At 37.9% G+C, this 20,876-nt stretch overlaps 1 protein-coding gene across 1 annotated transcript in view; it reads left to right on the top strand.

Moving 5' to 3' along the window:
- galnt1 (UDP-N-acetyl-alpha-D-galactosamine:polypeptide N-acetylgalactosaminyltransferase 1) overlaps positions 1-20,876 on the top strand; it is a 154,136-nt gene that overhangs the window by 68,823 nt on the left and 64,437 nt on the right. Inside the window, exon 3 of the mRNA XM_043690049.1 lies at positions 2,457-2,625. Within this exon, the coding sequence (XP_043545984.1) occupies positions 2,457-2,625 (169 nt within the window). The remainder of the gene's footprint in view (positions 1-2,456; positions 2,626-20,876) is intronic.

The following is a 20,876-nucleotide window of genomic DNA, read 5'->3' as shown; positions in this document are numbered from 1 at the left end:
TTTTGGATATATAGTGAACAAAGTGCGCTGAGTACCAATAGACTTCGTACCAGTCCTAATGAATGAATTAAAACATGCTGTAGTAAACCATTTGGACTACCAGTAAGTAGAGTTATGAATGAATAGAGATGCAATGAGTAGAATTACCAGTATTAATGAATGAATGCAATTTTGTTTAAGTAGGTTAATGGGAACATGTAGTTTCCTTTGTAAGAGCTTTATGATGCAATATTGTAAGATCAACTTACACGAGATATACTGAATGTGCAAGATTTTTTGGCCAAAAATAAGGGGTCAACTTTTACATGAGATCGCCTTTTACAGGGGTATATACGATATTTACAAATTAATATCTTAATTTTTTTTCAGGAAATCTGTTAAAAACCAAATTCTGATTGAGAAGCTTGGCATTCCTTTTGGGTGTCCCTTGTGGTAGACTGATCAGACAGGTTAGATTACCTGAAATACAGGGAGAACTAGCCAAGTGGATCCAGAACGGGCTCGAAGGTAGAAGAGAGAGGGTGGGGATGGAGGGTTGCTTTTCAGACTGAAGGCCTGTGACCATTGGTGTGCCATAAGGATTGGTGCTGGGTCCACTTTTTTTCATTTATATAAATGATTTGAATGTGGACATTAGAGGTGCAGTTAGTAAGTTCGCAGATGATACCAAAATTGGAGGTGTAGTGGACAGTGAAGAAGGTTACCTGCAAGTACGACAAGATCTTGTTCAGGTGGGCCAGTGGGCCAAGAAGTGGCAGATGGAGTTTAATTTAGATAAATGTAAAGTGCTACATTTTGGGAAGGCAAATCAGGGCAGGACTTTACATACCTTAATGGTAAGGGGAGTGTTGCTGAACAAAGAGACCTTGCACTGCAGGTTCATAGTTCCTTGAAAGTGGAGTTGGAGATAGATAGGATAGTGAGGAAGGCACTTAGTATGCTTTCCTTTATTGGTAAGAGCATTGAGTACAGGAGTTGGGAGATATGTTGCGGCTGTACTGGGTATTGGTTAGGCCACTGTTGGAATATTGTATGCAATTCTGGTCTCCCTCCTATAAGATTGATGTTGTGAAACTTGAAAGGGATCACAAAAGATTTACAAGAATGTTGCCAAGATTAGCAGGTTTGAGCTAAAGGGAGAGGCTTCAATAAGCTGGAACTGTTTTCCCTGGATTGTCAGAGGCTGAGGGGTGACCTTATAGAAGTCTATAAAATCATGAGGGGCATGGATAGAGTAAATGGACAAGGTCTTTTCCCTGGGGTGGGGGAGTCCAGAACTAGAGGGCAAAGATTTAGGATGAAAGGGGAAAGATTTCAAAGGGACCGAAGGGGCAACTTTTTTACGCAGAGGGGGTGCATGTATGGAATAAGCTGTCAGAGGAAGTGCTACTATTATAGCATTTAAAAGGCATATGAATGGTATATGAATAGGAAGGGTTTAGAGGGATATGGGCCAAGTGCTGGGAAATGGGACTAGATTAATTTTGGATATCTGGTTGGCATGGACAGGTTGAACTGAAGGGCCTGTTTCCGTGCTATACATCTCTATGACAGGAGTAGCCAGTTATTTTTGTTCCGTTATTGGTAGCTGTGCCCTCAGTTACCTCGGCCCCAAGCTCTGGAATTCCTCCCTATCCATCTCTGCCTCTTCACCTTTTGGGTTCTTAAAACACTTAACCCAGAATTTGGTCATATGTCCTAGTCACCTTTATGGCTTAGTATCCTGCTTTATTTTATGATCTTGTGAACAATCTTCAGATATTTTACTATGTTTCTGGTGCTTTATAAATGTAGGTTGTTCTGTTTTATAACAATCTCAGTAAGCATTTGAAACAACTATATGAAACCGTTTAATATTGTTAAAGAAGCGTTACCATGTGATTTCACAAATGAAGTGAATAAGTGCTTTACCTTTGCAGTGCTCTAACCTGCCTGTAATAGTAAATTGGAGTTGAAGATGCCATCATGATGATTCTAATGTTAATTAGAAAACAATTCAGCAGAAAAATTAACAAGATGATTCTAATGTTAATTATAATCATCTTGTTAATTTTTCTGCTGAATTGTTTTCATTCATTTTATCGTATAATCAAATATTAAATGCTTTAGATACTAAACACAACATAACCCAGTCTGTGACCCTGTAATTTCTAAGTATTTAAAACACTGTTGTTTCAACTCAAATGCTGTTTTGGTGGTTCATATCAAAAGAATTGACATTCGCTTGTAGGGTGAAACTGTCTGTACAATAGTTTGGAAGGTGCCCATGTGATACTTGAATGTAGCAAACTTTCAAAAGAGTACTGTCTAGTCTATTAATATGCAAAGGAAAGAGGAGAGGAAAGATGAAAATTATGCTCAGCACATATTTTAGTCTTTCAGACAGTGACTGCAGTTTTTTTTTAGTAATTTATCAAATGAAACCGCTTTAACAACAAAACCTTTCTGTATTTCAGATGTGATACAGAAGCCACAAGAAGGACCTGGAGAGATGGGTAAGCCTGTAATAATTTCGAAGGAAAATCAAGAAAAAATGAAGGAGATGTTCAAAATCAACCAGTTCAATTTGATGGCAAGTGATATGATAGCACTGAACAGAACTCTGCCCGATGTTAGATTAGATGGGTAAGTGTGATGATGTGTTTTTAATGTTTTTAGTTTTCGTACATATTCTATGCGATGTAAGATCCTTTAAAACTGCATAACTGCATGGGGAATTGAAAGCTTATAATACTTTTAGCAGTTTTTTAAAAATTTGCTTTGCCGAATGTGGGCTTTGCCACTATGCCAGCCATTTATTGTCCTTCATTGGCGGGTGGTTACCTGTCTGCTTTAAACTGTGGTGGTCATGGGGCGATGGATGGAGCTGAGGTACACCCACAGTGCTATGCTATTTTTTCAGAACTGTACTCTGACAACAATGAACCACTTTTATCCAGCTTTAGCTTGAAGTATACTCTTTTCAAATCCAATTTACAGGACTTGAGTTTCAAAAGCAGCTACAGTTCGAATTCTATTTTTAGCTTACCCTGACACAAATGTCATAAAGGTTATGTTTAATTAGGTCTTAATTTCTTTTAGGTATCCAAGCTATACATTTTATAGCTTTTAAATTAACTAGTTTTCTGCATAACTAAGTTCCTTTTCATATTGAGCAAAGTTACAGAAGTTCAACATTTTCCATTAACTGATTGAGGTGCATGGAATTACTTGATCAGCAGTGAGATGGATCAAACATAATAGCTCTAACATTTAGTAGAATAAAAACAATAGAATTGTTACATTTCTAGAGAAAAGCTTAATATAAGGAATGTACTTAAACTTTGAGGATCAATATTTATGCCACACATGCCAGGCAATCACTGAAATTTAACCATCATCCTCTTGACAATTAGCAATGTCACTATATACAAATCCTTTCTTTTTTAATATTTTGGGTGACCGATTGACTAGAAACTAAGCTGGACTAGCTTTTATACAAGTGCAGCTTTAAGTGGTAGGAAAATATTATATCCACTCCTCGCCCAACTACCTGATTGAGAAATGGAAAAGTAAATTGACACCAGTTGGCATTCTTTTTGAAAGTATCTCATTTTGAGTAATTATGGAAAGTAAAATTTAATGTACAGTTTATTATTAATATCAGATTGTAATGTTTCCACTGAATCCTCAAAGCTTGGCATGCCAAGAATGAAAGAAACTCTTTTCCAAAATGCCTGGAATACTTTGAGAACTAGTGGATTTAACCCAGAGGATTATTTCATTGATTCGGCAGACCAGCAGAGCCATGTGCAGTATAATTACTACTTTAGTTTGTGGGGCCAATGTGAGAAAATCTTCAACAATTCAGCATGCACAAAGGGCTGTGAAGCAGATCTTCCCTCTGAGAATCAGTATGAGTGGGTCTAACCTGTAACCATGACCCAGTTCAGAAATTCAGATAGGACTTGATGTTATCTCACAGGGAAGCCAGTAGGCGAGTGTTTCCAATGTATCTTAACTAGGGAATTTCAGTTAGGTGAAGTAACAATTTTATTGAAATGATCAGACTTTAGGCAAAGTTAGGTTGGGAGATCTAAGTTAAAATTTAATAAATGAAAAATAATTAAAGCACAAACATGGTAGAGTAAGTAATATGTTGCAGCTGCAGAATGCATGCACTCATGGATTCAAGACAAACCCCTCCAGTAAAAGTTCTATAATGTCTTCAATTTAGTTTTTGTAGCAGAGAATTCCACTAAAGCTTGTATTTTTGGCAGAAGTTGTGCTCTTCTGTATGTCCTTGTTTGATTACCTAAGCTTTCCTAAGCCACGTTTTGCAGAGTTTGTTACTAATCAACTGATAGTAATTTTCTAGATAGAGATTTTATTTGTTTCAAGCAGTCTCATTAAGTGTTACTAAAAGCCAGTATGTTATCAAGGTAAACCACACAATTAAGAACACTGGTTACCAGTTGATTTATCAGTCTCTAGAAAGTGGCTAGAGCATTTTTAGTCTCCATGGTGTTGTTTGATGTTGCAAATGAATGTCTGGTGTGACAAAAGCTGCCAGTATCCTCTTCACCAATATTTTAGTACTGCTGAGAAAATATGCACTTTGTAACCTTTTATCTTGTAAATTGCCTTGGTGTTTGCAAGATAGACGAAAAACAATATACTGTGTTTTGGAGGAGAAAACTGATAGATTGGTAATTGGACTCTGGCAGATCCATTACCGTGGAGAATGCACCATTTAATTGATAACTGACAGTAAACTGCCAAGCCTTATTTTCAATTTTAAACCAAGCAGGGTTAACTCTACTCAAGGCATTGCCCTGAGAAAAGACTGCAAGGACATGTGTATATACATCGCATCTGTTTCAATTCAACACAGGTGACAGCTATTCTCTGGTTCATTTCTTTCTCCACCACATACCACAACTTTATGAAGATATGATCAGCGAAACATGTTTGTTTGCACAAGTTGGATCTTCCAGGTTCCTACATGTGCTATTAGAACAAAGAAACGTACAGCACAGAAACAGGCCCTTCGGCCCTCCAAGCCTGCGCCAATTCAGATCCTCTATCTAAACCTGTCGCCTATTTTCTGACTGTCTATATCCCTCTGCACCCTGCCCATTCATGTATGTCTAGATACATCTTAAATGACACTATCATGCCTGCCTCTACCACCTCCGGTGGCAACGCATTCCAGGCACCCACCATCCTCTGTGTAAAGAACTTTCCAAGCATATCTCCCTTAAACTTTTCCCCTCTCACTTTGAACTTGTGACCCTTAGTCCCTCACTCTGGGGCATGGGGGTGGGAAGCTTCTTGCTAACCACCCTATCTATACCTCATAGTTTTGTAGACCTCAATTAGGCCATCCCCTCAACCATCGTCTTTCTAATGAAAATAATCCTAATCTACTCAACCTCTCTTCATAGCTAGCGCCCTCTACGCCAGGCAACATCCTGGTGAATCTCCTGTACACCTTCTCCAAAGCATCCACATCCTTTTGGTAATGTGGCAACCAGAACTGTTTGCAGTATTCCAAATGTGGCTGAACCAATGTCCTATAGAACTGTAGCGTGACCTGCCAACTCTTGTACTCAATTCTCTGTCCGATGAAAGAACCCAGGCTGAATGCTGCCTTGACCACTCTATTGACCTGATTTGCCACCTTCAGAGAACAATGGACCTGAACACCCAGATCTCTCTGTATATCAATTTTCCCCAGGGCTTTTCCATTTACCATGTAGTTCGCTCTAGAATTGGATCTTCCAAAATATATCACCTTACCTTTTGAACTCCATCTGCCATTTCTCCGCCCAACTCTCCAATCTATCTATATTCTGCTATATTATCTGATAGTCTCCTTAAGTATCTGCTTCTCCACCAATCTTAGTGTCATCTGCAAACTTGCTAATCAGACCACCTATACCTTCCTCCAGATCATTAATGTATATCATAAACAGCAGTAGTCCCAGCATGGATCCCTGTGGAACACCACTAGTCACAGCTCTCCATTTTGAGAAACTCCCTTCCACTACTACTGTTTCCTGTTGCTCAGCCAGTTCTTTATCCATCGAACTATTACACCCTGGACCCCATGCAACTTCAATTCTCCATCATCCTACCATGGGGAACCTTATCAAGCGCCTTCCTGAAGTCCATGTATATGACCTATACAACCCTTCCCTCATCAATCAGCTTTGTCGCTTCCTCAAAGAATTCTATTAAGTTGGTAAGACATGACCTTCCCTGCACAAAACCATGTTGCCTTTCACTAATAAGCCCATTTTCTTCCAAATGGGAATGGATCCTATCCCTCAGTATGTCACAAAGCTGGTCCTTTTTTCTAAAGGATGCTGTGTCCTTGTCTTTTTTTGAGGGTCATAAACAGGACAGGCTCTAAATCAACTGGTTTGGTACAAACATAAAAGGGTATTGAGGCTTTTTTGTTTGTACATAAACAGATGAGACTTTAGGCCAAAGCTTTTGGATTTAGAAGTAACCTGTAAAATGAAAGAGGAGTGGCCAGTCCTGGAAACAAGTTAAGTTATAGGAGTTCAGCAGTGAGCTGTATGGAAACAGGCTGCCAAACTCTCTCTCCTTCTGCCCTTCTAACTTCGACCTGTAAGCCTTTGTTTCATTTTTACTATGTTTAAGGGGTTTGTTTATTGGGACTGTTGTGCATATTCGGAACTGCATAATTAAGTCTGCTTTGGGATAGTCTGAGTTCTGTTTGTGTTCTTTATTCTATTCTTTGTGTTTCATTCCATAATTTTGTGAATAAATTTTTCTGTTTTAAAATCTGATAGTCAACCTAGCTAATTTCGGGTAATTTTCACTGTACATTTACCGAAACAAATTGCAAATTTATGATCTGGACTACCTATTTAAGAATGTTTTGAGTGGTCTGGCCTAGTCCATGATGAGGACTATCTTTTTCAGCAGCTTCCCTACCACTAACATGAGGCTCACCGATCTGTAATTATCTGGATTATCCCTGTTACCCTTCTTAAACAAGACAACAACATTAGCAATTCTCCAGTCCTCTGGAACCTCACCTGTGTTCAGAGATGCTGCTGAGATATTTGTTAAAACCCCAGCAATTTCTTCCCTCGCTTCCCTCAGTAACCTGGGATAGATCCCATTGAACCTGGGGTCTTGTCCACCTTAATGCCTTTTAGAATACCCAACACTTCCTCCCTCCTTATGTCGACTTGACCTAGAGTAACCAAACATCTATTCCTAACCTCAACATCCGTCATGTCCCTCTCCTCAATGAATCCCGATGCAAAGTACTCATTAAGAACATCACCAATTTTCTCTGACTCCATGCATACCTTTCCTCCTTTTGACCTTGAGTGGGCCAATCCTTTCTCTAGTTACCCTCTTGTTCCTTATGTATGAATGGCTTTGGGATTTTCCTTAACCCTGTTTGCTAAAGATATCTCATGACCCATGTTAGCCCTCTTAATTCCTCATTTCAGATTGGTCCTACATTCCTGATATTCTTCCAAAGCTTAGTCTGTCTTCAGTCGTCTAGATCTTATGTATGCTTCTTTTTTCCTCTTAACTAGTTTTACAATTTCACCTGTCAGCCATGGTTCCCTAATCTTGCCATTTCTATCCCTCATTTTCACAGGAACATGTCTCTGCTGCACAGTAATCAATCTGTCTTTAAAAGCCTCCCACATATCGAATGTGATTTTACCTTAAAACAGCTGCTCCCAATCTACAGTCTCCAGCTCCTGTCGAATTTTGGTATAGTTGACCTTCCCCCATTTTAGCAGTCTTCCTTTAGGACCACACTTGTCTTTGTCCATGAGTATCCTAAAACCTAGGGAATTGTGATCACTAAACCCAAAGTAATCCCCTACTGAAACTTCAATCACTTGGCTAGGCACATTCCCCAACACCAGGTCCAGTATGGCACCTTCTTGAGTTGGACTATTTACACACTGCTAGAGAAAACAAATTCTGCTCCATCTAGGCCTCTAACACTAAGTGAATCCCAGTCAATGTTGGGATAACTAAAATCTCCTATCATCATCCTATTGTTCCTACATCATCCCATAATCCATTTCCATAGTTGTACTTCTATCTCATACTTGCTGTTGGGAGGCCTGTAGTACAGCCCCAACATTGTTCCCACACCCTTCCTGTTTCTGAGCTCTGCCCATTTTGTGTCACTGCTCGAGTCTTCCAATACTGCCCTCCTTCAGCACAGCTGTGATATCCTCTCTGACCAGTAATGCAACTCCTCCACCCCTTTTACCTGTCTCTCTATCCTGCCTGGAGATTCAATATCTGGGATACTTATTTGCCAATCATGCCCTTCCTTCAACCAAGTCTCAGTAGGGTGTAGGACCATTCGGCACAGCCACTTTGGCACGAGCGATTCGGCACGGCCAGTTTGGCGAAGCCTGTTTTGGCGCAGACCCATTTAGGCGCGGAACTGTTTCGGTGCAGCTCATATCTATTCCTTTTCAGGCTTAGTTACAAGCATTAATGGAAGCAATAAAAAGAAAAATAATGTTTATCCTCTTCAGTAAAAATGTTAAAAAGAAAATAAAAATGAAAGAAATAAGGTAAATACGAAAAATCTGAAATATGACATTAATCAAAATTATGGGCAATCCCTCATAAATACTCAATGTCATTTCTCTCACTAAATCTTCTTACAAGTGTCTGTATTCAATCAAAAACGTAAATACCGCCATCGTATGAGCACTTTTCCTTTCCATGTTTTGACGACAAGATTATTGATGGCATTTTAATGGGTTATATTTTATTTTAATAATAACTACAAAGTACTGAATAACTACAAACTACTGAATAACTACAAAACAGTTCTGCGCCAAAACAGGTTGCACCAAACCGGCCGCGCCGAATCGCTCGTGCCAAAGTGGCTGCACTGAATGGTCCCACTCTGGTCTCAGTAATAGCAATAACATCATTCTCCCAGGTTAGAGTTCCTTTTGATATTAACTCACTAACTTGCCATTATTTTGTTTACATTCCAGTGCTCAATGGTATTTGTACTTGGTCTCTTAGCTGCGGTTAGAGCCGTGTAAGAACAGTAACTCTTGGGCCTTTGGACATCACTTCTATATCCTTAGCATTTTCTTTCCTAGTTTGAGGAGACCTTGGCACATACATAACTATCCCCTCCCATGCCTGGTTGCATGCCTGCTTTTTACTCTCCCATCTTCTATTTTTTACAGTTTTGATGGGGTGATAGAAAATGAATTAGAGTTTGTGGACCACTTCCCGACTATCAGTCATCTGCTTGGTTTGCAGTATTACCTTCTAGTTTTCTATGACAGTTCAGAACAGTAGAAGATGTGAGATTTTAAATCCTTCATGGAGAATTATTTCCTTCAGGATCTTGTATATCATGTCTGTCTTTTAATGCCTGCATCCAAAGATCATAATTATTTTGTTTTACTAACTCGAATTCAATATAAGCTTGCCTCAGGGGCCAAATTTTATGCATCAAAAATAGCTTTTCTTTGACACCTCAAACTTTTGAAGCACCTGATTTGTGTGAGCATTGTACATTTTTCATCTGTCCTTTTCCTTTGTTTAGTGATGTACTCAAAAGGTTTTTGTTTTTACAATACCTCTGTATCTCTTTCATAAACCTTTTGAAAGACTGGCACAAATTTGAACTGCTCCCCACTGGGTATTGGGTTGAATTTTCTGTCTGGCTCACTGTCATTCTGTCTTTTGCTCAGTGTCTTGTTTATCCTTTTCTCTTTCCTAATGAAATTCTAATATCAGCTTTTTTTAAAGCTTTTCTGTTTATCTTCCTTTACCAGTATTATTGCCCTGTTTTAAATTAAATATCTGCACTTCTTTGTATCCTGCTGTGAGCTTTTGTTTTACAGCCATGTTAAGAAGGGTGCAGTGCCTTTCTGTAGCCCTTCTATTCCATGGGTCACCTGGTATCAGATACAGTCTGCTATATGCATTCACTTGCCTGGATGGCTCGTTTGCATTGTAGAGTAATGCTAACAGTATGGGTTTAAATTCCACATCAGCTGATGTTACAAAGAAATACTTCATTTTTCTCAATCTTCCCTCTCACCTAGGGCATGGTGATCTTTTAGGTTATCTCTAATGAGAAAGCAGCATATGTCCAGTAGGGTTATGGTAACTTAAAAATTTGCTTGCTTAATTTTAAAGAAACATGGATGATGGATTTTTTTTTCTTTAATAAGCTAGATTATTGACTTATAAACAATGACTATGCAAACTGGCTAATAGACTTTATATTTCTCATATTATAAACTTATTTCCCCCTAAATTGTCCGTGCATTATCCACTCATTCATATTGGGGAGAAAAGAATTTCTCTTTGCAGAAGTTCAATTGTGGAATGAAAAAATGAGGTTGGTCATTAAGTCTTTTTCTCTTCAAGATAAAAATAATGTGTGGAATGTTGAGATGATAGTTAGACTGACAATCTAGTGCATGAAGACAAGTATCACCAAACTGTCAATAATCTCTAGGATCTTTTGCTAATATAGTTTGCTCAGGAAATTAGGCTTCCAAATGCTCTTCAGGAAAACAATCTGAGTTCAGACTGGACCAGGGTCGAGATACCAGTGGACCCACAACAAGACATATTTCAGAAACAGGAGAGCTGAGCTGAGCAGTACTTTGCTTCCACAGGTTGGCCACCAACTGAAAATCTAAATGTCGAAAACAGAAGCTGCAACCTAACAATCATTAACCCAAGCAGGGTGTCTGCAATTAAACAGCAGTTATCGCAAGATGTATGACTTTCAAAAAGTGATTATTTTTAAAAAAACACATTCCATCATCTTTGTATTAGCCTCTTTAAAAACAACCAAGCTAAGTATCCACAATATTTCAAACTCGACTCTGCAAACATTTATGAAAAACGAAGCCACCAAAACAGTACAAAGACCAAGTTGGCTAAAGTAAACTGGGAACTTGGATTATAGAATACATCAGTAAAAATGCATGACCAGGCATGTAAGGAGCTATTTCATAACACTGAGCAAAAATGTTTTCTAATGAGAAAGCAAGACACTTACACTTGGTTAAATAAAGAAGTTTTAAGGTAATATTGAATTATAAGAAAAACATGTCTGCCAAGTTTAGTGGCAGATTAGAAAATTGTATAGAATATTAAATAAAGTAAATGATTTAAAGAACGATGATCAATTTAGAGTATGATTGAAAGCTAGTCATAGAGATATGGAGAGTAGAGATTCCTGTTTACTCTTCTTTAAATAGGAAAAGAATAATTAGTGTTGATTCCCTAGCAAGTGAGTCGAGGTAATTAATAATACGGAAATAATAAATGAATTGAACAGACAATTTTTATCTGTCTTCACTGAAGAAGATAAAAATAAAACCCCAGAAATAATTGTAGATCAAGAAAGGGAGGGAGGAATTTAAAACCTTGATCACCAAGGAAAAGGTACTAAGAAGATTATTTGAATTGAAAGCTGGCACATCTCCAGGTGTTGATGGATATCATCCTAGAGTCTTAAAAGGAAAGTGCCAGCTGACATTGTAAATGTTTTTGTTTTAATTTTCCAAAATTCTGCAGATTCTAGAATGGTCCTATCAGATTGGGGAATAGAGCATCTAATTCCTCTATCCAAGAAGGAAATTACTGGCAGACTGAACATACAAAACTACAGGCCAATTGATTGGGAAAATGTTGGAGTCTGTTATTAAAGAGGCTATGCCATGACAACGAGAACATCTCAATGCACTCAGCAAGCATCCATGTAGTTTTGTGGAAGGGAAATTGTTTGAATAATTTAGTAGAGCTCTCTTGAAGGAGGAGTAAGCAACATGGATGAAAGGGGAACCTGTGGATATAGTGTACTTTTATTTCTAGAAGGCATTTAATGAGGTGCCACATCAAAGGCTACTCCTCAAAAATAGCTCATGAAGTAAGGGGTGACATTATTATTCTGGATTAGTGGTGCTGGAAGAGCACAGCAGTTCAGGCAGCATCCAAGGAGCTTCAAAATCGACGTTTCGGGCAAAAGCCCTTCATCAGGAATGGAGTCATGGGTATAAGATTGATCAGTTAACAGGAAATAGTTTAGGCACAAATGTGTCATTTGGATTGGTAATTTGTAATGAGGAGTGCATAGGGGTAAGTGCTGACTGCTCAACTATTTACGATCTACACCAAAAGTTTTAATGACTGAACTAATGTGGGTTGCTAAATTTGCCACTGATGCAAAGAAAAATATGAAAGTAAATTGTGAAGAGGAGTTGAGACTGCAAAGGGGTATGGATGGGTTAAATGAATTGGAATACACTTGACAGTTGGAGAAAAATATGACCTTGTCCATTTTGGCAAGCAGGCGAGAAAACCTATTATTTGAATATAGGGAGATTGGAAAACTCAAGTACTGAGGTCGTTCTGGTACATGCATATAAAAATAAAAATGCTGGCACAGAAACTGTTAGAAAATCAAAATGAATGTCATGGTTCTGACAAGTGAAATGGAATCCAAAAGCAAGGATGATTTGCTAAAGTTGTATGTTACACTTGTAAGGCGACATGTGGAGGACTTTGTATAGTTTTGCTTTTAGAAAGTACATCATTATATTAGCTGTTCAAAGAAAATGCAGTCAATTGATTCTTTTGAATGAAGAGTCAAAAAGTGTGGTGCTGGAAAAGCACAGCCAGTCAGGGAGTATCTGAGGAGCAGGAGAATAGAATAAAGAACTTTTCTACCTGTGTGAAAGATTAGAACTAGGAGGCAGTTTAAAAAATGAAGTCTCCCAGTTAATGAGGACATGAAGAGAAATGTGGAACTCTTTTACAATTTGTGATCGAGGCATCCAAGATCAGTTATTTGTAAAGTCCAGTTAGGATCAGTTAATAAACTTTGAGGATCATTGCAAGTTTTAATTTCACTGTTTACAAATCTGATTTGGTCTGGCATGTTATCCATGTCATAACAGTACATATGAATTAGGAGAGGTATCAAGGCATATTGATTAAACATTTTCAATGCTGAGCTTGATAGATCCTTAACTGATAAGGGAGTCAAAAGGGGTAAACAGGAAAGTGGCGTTGAAGTCACCAACAGATCAGTAATCATTTTATCAAATGACAGAGCTAGCATAAGTGACCAAATGGTCTATACCTCTCCTAATTCATGTGTACTGTTATGACATGGATAACAAGCCAGACCTCAAAATTTATTAATTGATCCTAACTGGACCTTATAAATAACTGATCTTGGATGCCAAGTTCATGACTTGATCAAAAAATAACAATTTAACATTATTAATGTAAATTTTAGCAGAACACAGACTAATAGCAAGGCAATCTAATCAACAACTATCATCTAAGTTCAATCTTTTTTAATCACCACGCACCACGTGCGCTCAGATGACACAATTAAGGGATAAATTTAAAAAGAAAATTAGAATCTAAGTTGCCAGTTCAATAACCACTTCAATGATGAATTGGATTTCATGAAACCCAATAAGTTGTATTACAGTCACATAGAATGGTGTCTGTATTGAATTCCAAAATTACCTGTCACTGCTAATAGCTTCTGCAGATCTCCAGAAATGTTTCCTTATTTGTTATGGGCTGGGGTTCTTTTCTTATAACTTTCAACAAGTTGATAACTGGAGAATAACTAGAGAAAACAAAACTTAAATGTCCATCCAACAGCTTCCAAAGCAACACTGCCACCTATCAAAGAGCTGAATCAGAAACTAGTTCACCTGTTGGTTTCCTTTTCCTTTTCAACATTGTGTGGATGGCTAGCCAGCATCCTCCTCCCTTTCGTTGACCAATTCAATGTCCAACCAGTTGCCAGTCTTTGAGTATAACATCATCAGTGTTAGTTTGTTGATAGTGTTCTTAAAGCAGTAATCAATTTGCTTTAACTTGCTAGGCCAGTTTGTAAACATCTTTCTGGTTTTGTCTTTTGTTGTGTCCTTTTATTTGAAACGGGTATTGTTCAAAGTTTAACTCTTAACTGCAATTCTCTGTTCCATAACAAACATAAGGGGGGAAAAAAGATGGCCTCAATGGAACAGAAACCAGGGAAACTAAGCAGAAATTTACTTTTCTGCAGAACTTTGTTATTCTGATTAATTTTCTACATTAACTATTTCAAAGGATTGTTTTATTTCAAAAATCAAAACTGCTTCCTGATTGTCCTTTTTGCAAAGAACAGTAATTATTGAAGTGCTACATTTATGCATTCCAGTTTGTACATTTTTGTTCCATTTGTACACTTCTACTAATGTTACCAGCTGAATTTTATGCATATAATGAATACTCATTTGCCACCGTTGTTTGCTTATTTGGAATAGAGATGACAGTACATGGCAGTAAATTAAATGAAATAAATCAAAACTTACCAGTTTTACTGGTTGTTTACTGACATTGTTATTTTGAATATTGCATAGAGCTTAAAACTTCTGTCCACAACTCTTCTAACTTTGACACAAATTTTAGTTGTAGTTCTTCTTTGATGTCAATTTTAGATCTCCATCATTTGATTTTAATACCTGGGACTTGCATGTACTTAAATGATTTGAAAGATGATAAACATTGATTTAAAGTGGCTGTAGCAATCATCTGATTGCAGGTTAATCCACCTTTGTGAAATCCATTTAAGGTAAACCATGATAAGGTGAGCCCAAATTAATGTTGTCAAAAAACATTGAAATGCAAATCTGCATATCTTGCTTTGATTTGCACGTTTGTGGATAAGTTTTGTATGTTAGAGATGAAAGCATCACCCTCACATTATCCAGCTCAAAACGGTGATCTCAGATGTGAGAGTGCATGAATAAGCAGTATTTCAAGCAATTGGTTTGACAGACATTACCTTTTACCTAAAACAGGATTTTTCTTTTAACTATCAGAGCAATTTATTATCTGTAAACATGGTTTGGGGTACTTCTAAAATATTGAGCTATACTTCTGATTTCCTTCACGTAAGGATCAGTAAGAAAAAAGATTGAAATGAGATTGCCTAGAAATGGTCCATCTATTAGCAATTTGTCCACTGAACCTTTTACTGGTTTTTCACCAAATTTAGTTTCCTCCTTCAGATTCATGAAAGTGGAAACTGAAAATTTTGGAAACTATAATCTTTTGTTCTGTAAGTAAGTACTGTTTATTAAGGAAATTGAAAGAAGTACCTTGTTTACATTTCAGTTCTTCTCACAAATCATTTCCTCTAGCCAGTTATTGGATTCTCTTAAAAGATGAGCTGTTTGTAATCATTTTCTATTGTATAAATCAATTTTTCATTGCAATAGAAATGCTGGACAAATTCAATTTCAATCTAATTTTCTCTTCTAGAAAATACCAGAGAAGTCTTTTCTCACGTTGAATGACTACACTGGAAATTATGTTCATCTGCAGCCATATTTATCTTGAGGACAACTCCACAGCCAGTCTTTGACTGCTTCTCTAGCTCCTGCCACTTGGGTCACTTGACCTACTCTCTAAAAGGGGCAAGGTTCCCCCTCTTTTATATATATATTGGGTGTAAGTTTTAATCTTCTTTGCTTGTATGAGAAGAGCCTGGAGCTTGAAGACTGATTGATTGAACCAGGATGTTACGGGGAAGCCTTCCTTCAGAATACTGGATGGCAGAATGTAGTAGTGACATCATAACAGATCATCCTGTTGTCTCCAGTCTATCTGGAGGTTGGTGGGCTGGAAGGCAAGGGCAGGTGTCAACTTAACATGGTCCTGAGTGGAAGGGAAAGATATGAGAGCAGAAGTGTGGGAAATAAGATGAGCATAGTCGAACCATATCAGACACATTGAATTGGGAGCATCATTGAGGAGAAAGGAAGACAAGGTGCTTTCCCTATTAGAGGTTGGCATCTCCAGAAAAGAAGCAACAGAACCTGAAACTGGAGGAATGGCATAGTTTTCAATGCTTGGGTACAAAACTAGGTCTCAGTTTGATATGGCATTTATCTCACGAGTGCGTCAGGCTAAAATATTCATGAGTTGTGAATTCACAAATATTGTTTCATCAAGTGACAATACTAATATTTTTTTCACCTTTTTTCTTAGTGCTGAGATATTGAAGTTTGAATAATGTGTTGGGTATCATTTGTCATGTATCTGGTTCTGTCAGTTGGTGTTTATGAATTAATGATTTTTGCAATTGCACAAGTATGTTTAGGTTGAGGAACTAACTAGTATTTCATCAATCCATGAATTCCCGTTTAATGTTAAATTACATCTATAATTTCTTGCTTTTTGCCTGCTTCTCGTAGTAAAAACCAACATGTTCTTCAAAACTCACTTTTGTAAAGCAAACTTTGTTTTAACCAGCAACTTATAAATCAGCACACTCGATAAACTGGCAAAAAATATGTACCTCAAATACTGCAAAGTTTACTGTATTATTGCGATCTCCACAATGTCAGAGTGGTCAGTTGAGGATATGACTGAGAAAGCTCTCTTCCAATAAATTTTATTTAAGGCAAAGTTGCATTATTTTAGTGATTTATGCTGTAAATAAAATATAGCAGTGATGTGTACATCCCCAGCATTACATTTCTATTACTTAACGTGTGTTTTTGCATGAATCATGTGGATCTCTGGATCAATTAACAAACTCCTGGTCCCAAAGGTGCTGATTAATAAAACTTAGTTTTGTAACTTCTTATCACATTAGCCCACGATGCAAGGGATATCATATTAATATAAAAACCAAGAACTGTAGTTACTAGAAATCTATAACAAGAACAGAAATTGCTGGAGAAACTCAACAGGTATGGCAATATCTGTGAACAGAAAACAAGGTTAATGTTTCAGGTCCAGTCACCCTCCTTCAGAATGTATAGTAGTTTGGAAAGGGTGATTTCATATGCTAAACATAGTGGGAGGGATGTGCTTTTTTCCCTCCATGGCTTACTATCAACCATCCCTTTGTCTGCCTAACTGTTTGTTTTTCTTTGAGTTCTGTCTCCACTTATCTGCTTTCTCCTTGTCTCCACCCTGCACCCCACCCCGACCTCATGTCTTCAGCATATAGACCATCTTTTCTGAGCTATCAGTTCTGATGGAGGGTTACTGGACCTAAAATATTGATACTGTTTCTCTCTTGATAGATGCTGGCAGAGCTGCTGAGTTTCTCCACCAATTTCTGTTTGTCATTCTTGCAATGAGAGGATTAATTCATGAGCAAAGGATGGACAGACTGGTCTTTTAACCATTGGAATTTAGAACAATTAAAAGTAACGTTATTGAAACTCAGAAGCTCAAAATGAAGAGGCAAGTTTACTGGGTTGAAATTGTGGTTAAGGCAAAAAATAACTAACACAGTTTAGGAGTAAGCAGTCTCCTTTATAAGATAAAGATGAAAATCTTTTCTGTGAATTTTTGTCTGCTGAATTCTCTTCTCCAGAAAGAAATGGAGGCTGTCATTATAACTTTACCTTGAATAATTCATAGATATTTGCTAAGCGACTGAGTCTGGAACTTTGGGAAGCAGATAGGAAGGTGCAATTGAGATCGATCATGATCTTATTGAATGGCAGAGGGCCATGTGGCTAATCCTGCTTCTAAGTTCTACATTCCTCTCTGATCTCAAAATATTCCTGTACAATGAATGGAATATCAGCCCAGATTAGAAATTAAACCCTGAAACATAGCTTGCACTTTCATTCTTCTGATTTGGAACCAGGAGTGCTAATCCATGTCATGCATGTTTCTGCAATGCACTAATCTCATATTCTGCTCTGGTTTGAAATCTGTATTTCCCACCATAGGAGACAAATGGTTACCTACTTTACTTAACATTTCTTTGGTCTAACATCTGATGTGGGATCCATTGCAAGGACGCAGTGCAATATACTTCACTGGGAGTGTCAGAGTGGACCTGTACACAAGTCGTGCCCCTTTTATAGCACATTCTGCCATTTCCCACTTAAAGATACAGAATTTAAAAGTATGACAGCCATTTTGAGTAGTTGTGGAAGGTAAGTTAGTGTGCATGGTACATGGGTGAGGGAGTAGAGTGCCAAGTAAGCAGGTGAGAGGTTAGGGTGGTGTTGATTTTATAGTTAGCAAGGAGTTTGAACAGCTTGTTCAAACTAGTGTTTCCTGGGTAACTAAGGTAAGTCAGTCTCCTCTTAAATCTCCAACTGTCAGAGTTTGCATGCAGGGTAATTTCCAGCAGTTTAATCTTCCCAGGCAATTCCAGCAAACTCCTTGCATTGGTTCTCCCGAAAGCAAGTAATCTATCACTCGTTGTAAGCACTTTACACAGCTGCTAGATCAAGTGGTTGTAGAGGGAGAGTTTTTTTAATTTACTGATGGGACGTGAGCTTTTCTGGCTAGACCAGCATTCATTTCCCATCCCTGAGCCAAGAGTGTGCACAAGTGGCAATTCGGCCAGCAGTATGTAGCTGATTTGTCTGTGGAATAATGTATGAATAATATAAGAAAAAGCCATCAGATCTCCTCCAGTTCTCAAACTCTATTCTCTTCCAAAAAACATCACTAAGACTGAAGAAAGTCAGTTTATGTCCCCTTCATTTGCCGTAAGCTGTGATCTTTAATAAGTCAGATCTTTTATAAATGTGCACTCTGTGCCTCTGAAAACTAGCTGAAGCATCCAGAGGAGGAAGACCAAGAAGAAGTTTCTAAACAGCACCAAAACTATTTCAGTAGATCCTGTTAACAGAGACTACCGAATTACTTTCCAGTTTTCCCTCCATCAATAGTACCCATGACTTTTTTTCCTATGTGTATAAAGGGAAGTTTATAAGGGGGTTGGAGTTCTAACTAGTAAATTAATGCCAATTGGATCAGAGAAATATAGAAAGGGCCGTTTGGCCCGTGAGCCTGCTCTGCCAATCGGCATGATTGTGGCTGACCATCCATCTCCATCCCCTGTCTTGCTTTCTCCCCATAACCTTTGATCCCTTTAGCCCTAAGAACTACATCAAGCTCCTGAAAAATATTCAATGTTTTGGCCTCAATTACTTTGTGTGGCAGAGAATTCCACAGGCTCATCACTCTCTCTGGATGAAAAAATTCTCATCTCCGTTCTAAGTGTCCAGTCAAGTAACCTTAAAACGTGACCAATGGCAATGGACTCCACGGTCCTCAGGAACATCTTTCTTGCATTTACTCAGTCTAATCCTGTTAAAGTTTTATAGGCTTTTGAGATTCCCCACCTTCATTCTTTTAAACTCCAGCGGACATAATCTTAATTGATCCAGTTTCTCTTCAGGTATCAGCTCTGCCATCCTAGGAATCAATATGGCAAACTTCATTGCACTCTCACTGTAGCCAGAACAATCTTCCTCCAATAAGGAGACCAAAACTGCACACCGTATTCAAGGCTCTGAACAATTGCAGTAAGACCTCTCTGCTCCCTGTACTCCAAGTCTATCATTATGATAACTAACATAGAATGTGCTGCGCTTCCTACTTGCTGTATCTACATGCTTTCAGTGACTGTTGTACAAGGAAACCAGACTATCTACAGATAATCTGCCTTCTTGTTTTTGCTACCTAAGTGATATTCTCCTATTTATTCACATTATACTTTGCTATGTTTTTGCCTACTTATACAAATTATTCAAATCACACTGAAACATCTCTATATCCTCCTCACCATCCCACCCAACTTTGTGTCATCTGCAAACCCGGAGATATTACATTTAGTTCCGTCGTCTAATCATTAATATATTTTATGTACAATTTGAGTCCAAGCACTGATCCCAATGTACTGTGCGAATCATTAGCTGCTGCTAGGCAAAGCGCCCATGTATTCCTGCAGTGTTTCCTGTCTGCCAACCAGTTCTCTATCAGTGTGTGGACACCATCCCCAGTCCCATGTGCTTTTTGATTTGTTTACTGGTCACTAGAGTCATTTATTTGTAATAAATAGTGATTCTTGTATGTACAAATATCTGATCCATGCTTTGTTAACGAGAGTCTAGAAGACATGTAAATTGGAAATTCTAGACTGTTCAAAAACTTGAACATTTTTGACTCTGAGAATAGTGGGTTTGATTTTCAGCATCTAACCCATGTATGACATAAAGGTAAGATGAAGATTAGGCCTATTTAGTTTTACCTGTTCGGAGAACTATTTGAACACCAATTGATGTGCAGCTGAATTTGGCTGCTCTGTTTGACTTTTACACATTTCCGGGACATTAATTACTGTCAGCTAAATAAATTACAAATAATTAGCAGAATCAGCCCTTGAAGCCTTTTTGCCATTCAGTATGATCATTCAAATAAGTACCTGTTCGCAATACCCACAATTTATATAGATTTTAAAATTTTAACCAAGTTTTTTTCTTGTTTCAACCTTTTGTATCTTTCTCCTAGCTTTTCATTCATGCCCTTCTCTTGTGTGCTTTCTGTAAATGACGTGAATTTTTTGATGCCCACTATGTAATATGCTTGTAATATGTTTGTAATGTTTATTCCTGGGTCATGATCAAGAGGAATATGGGTCTTTTGTGTTACCAGTAGGGACCAGAAGGTGATGTGACCAAATGGACCTGTATTCACCTTTCCACACCTTTTTATATTGACTCTACGTCTCTCTTTCCCTTTCACCCCAATTAGCAACATCATTGTTGTTTGCATTGGTCTTCCATGCCATCTACTCCCCCAACTCCTCCTTCACCTCTGTTGGAAGTATGAAAGCCCCACCATTTTCCAACTGCTTCCACTCTGAAAAAGAGTCTTATCAGACTCAATGTTAACATTAATCTTTTTCTCAATAAATGCTGCCAGACTTGTGGAGTTTCTCCTTCGTTCTCTGATTTATTTCAGATTTTCAGTATCCACAGCATTTTGCTTTTATTAAGTAATTTTTGAAGAGCTAGCCAATTGAATGACTGCCTCCA

This window comes from Chiloscyllium plagiosum, chromosome 5, assembly GCF_004010195.1.
Source record: "Chiloscyllium plagiosum isolate BGI_BamShark_2017 chromosome 5, ASM401019v2, whole genome shotgun sequence".
NCBI lineage: Eukaryota > Metazoa > Chordata > Chondrichthyes > Orectolobiformes > Hemiscylliidae > Chiloscyllium > Chiloscyllium plagiosum.
This window is presented reverse-complemented; position numbering and strand designations above follow the sequence as displayed.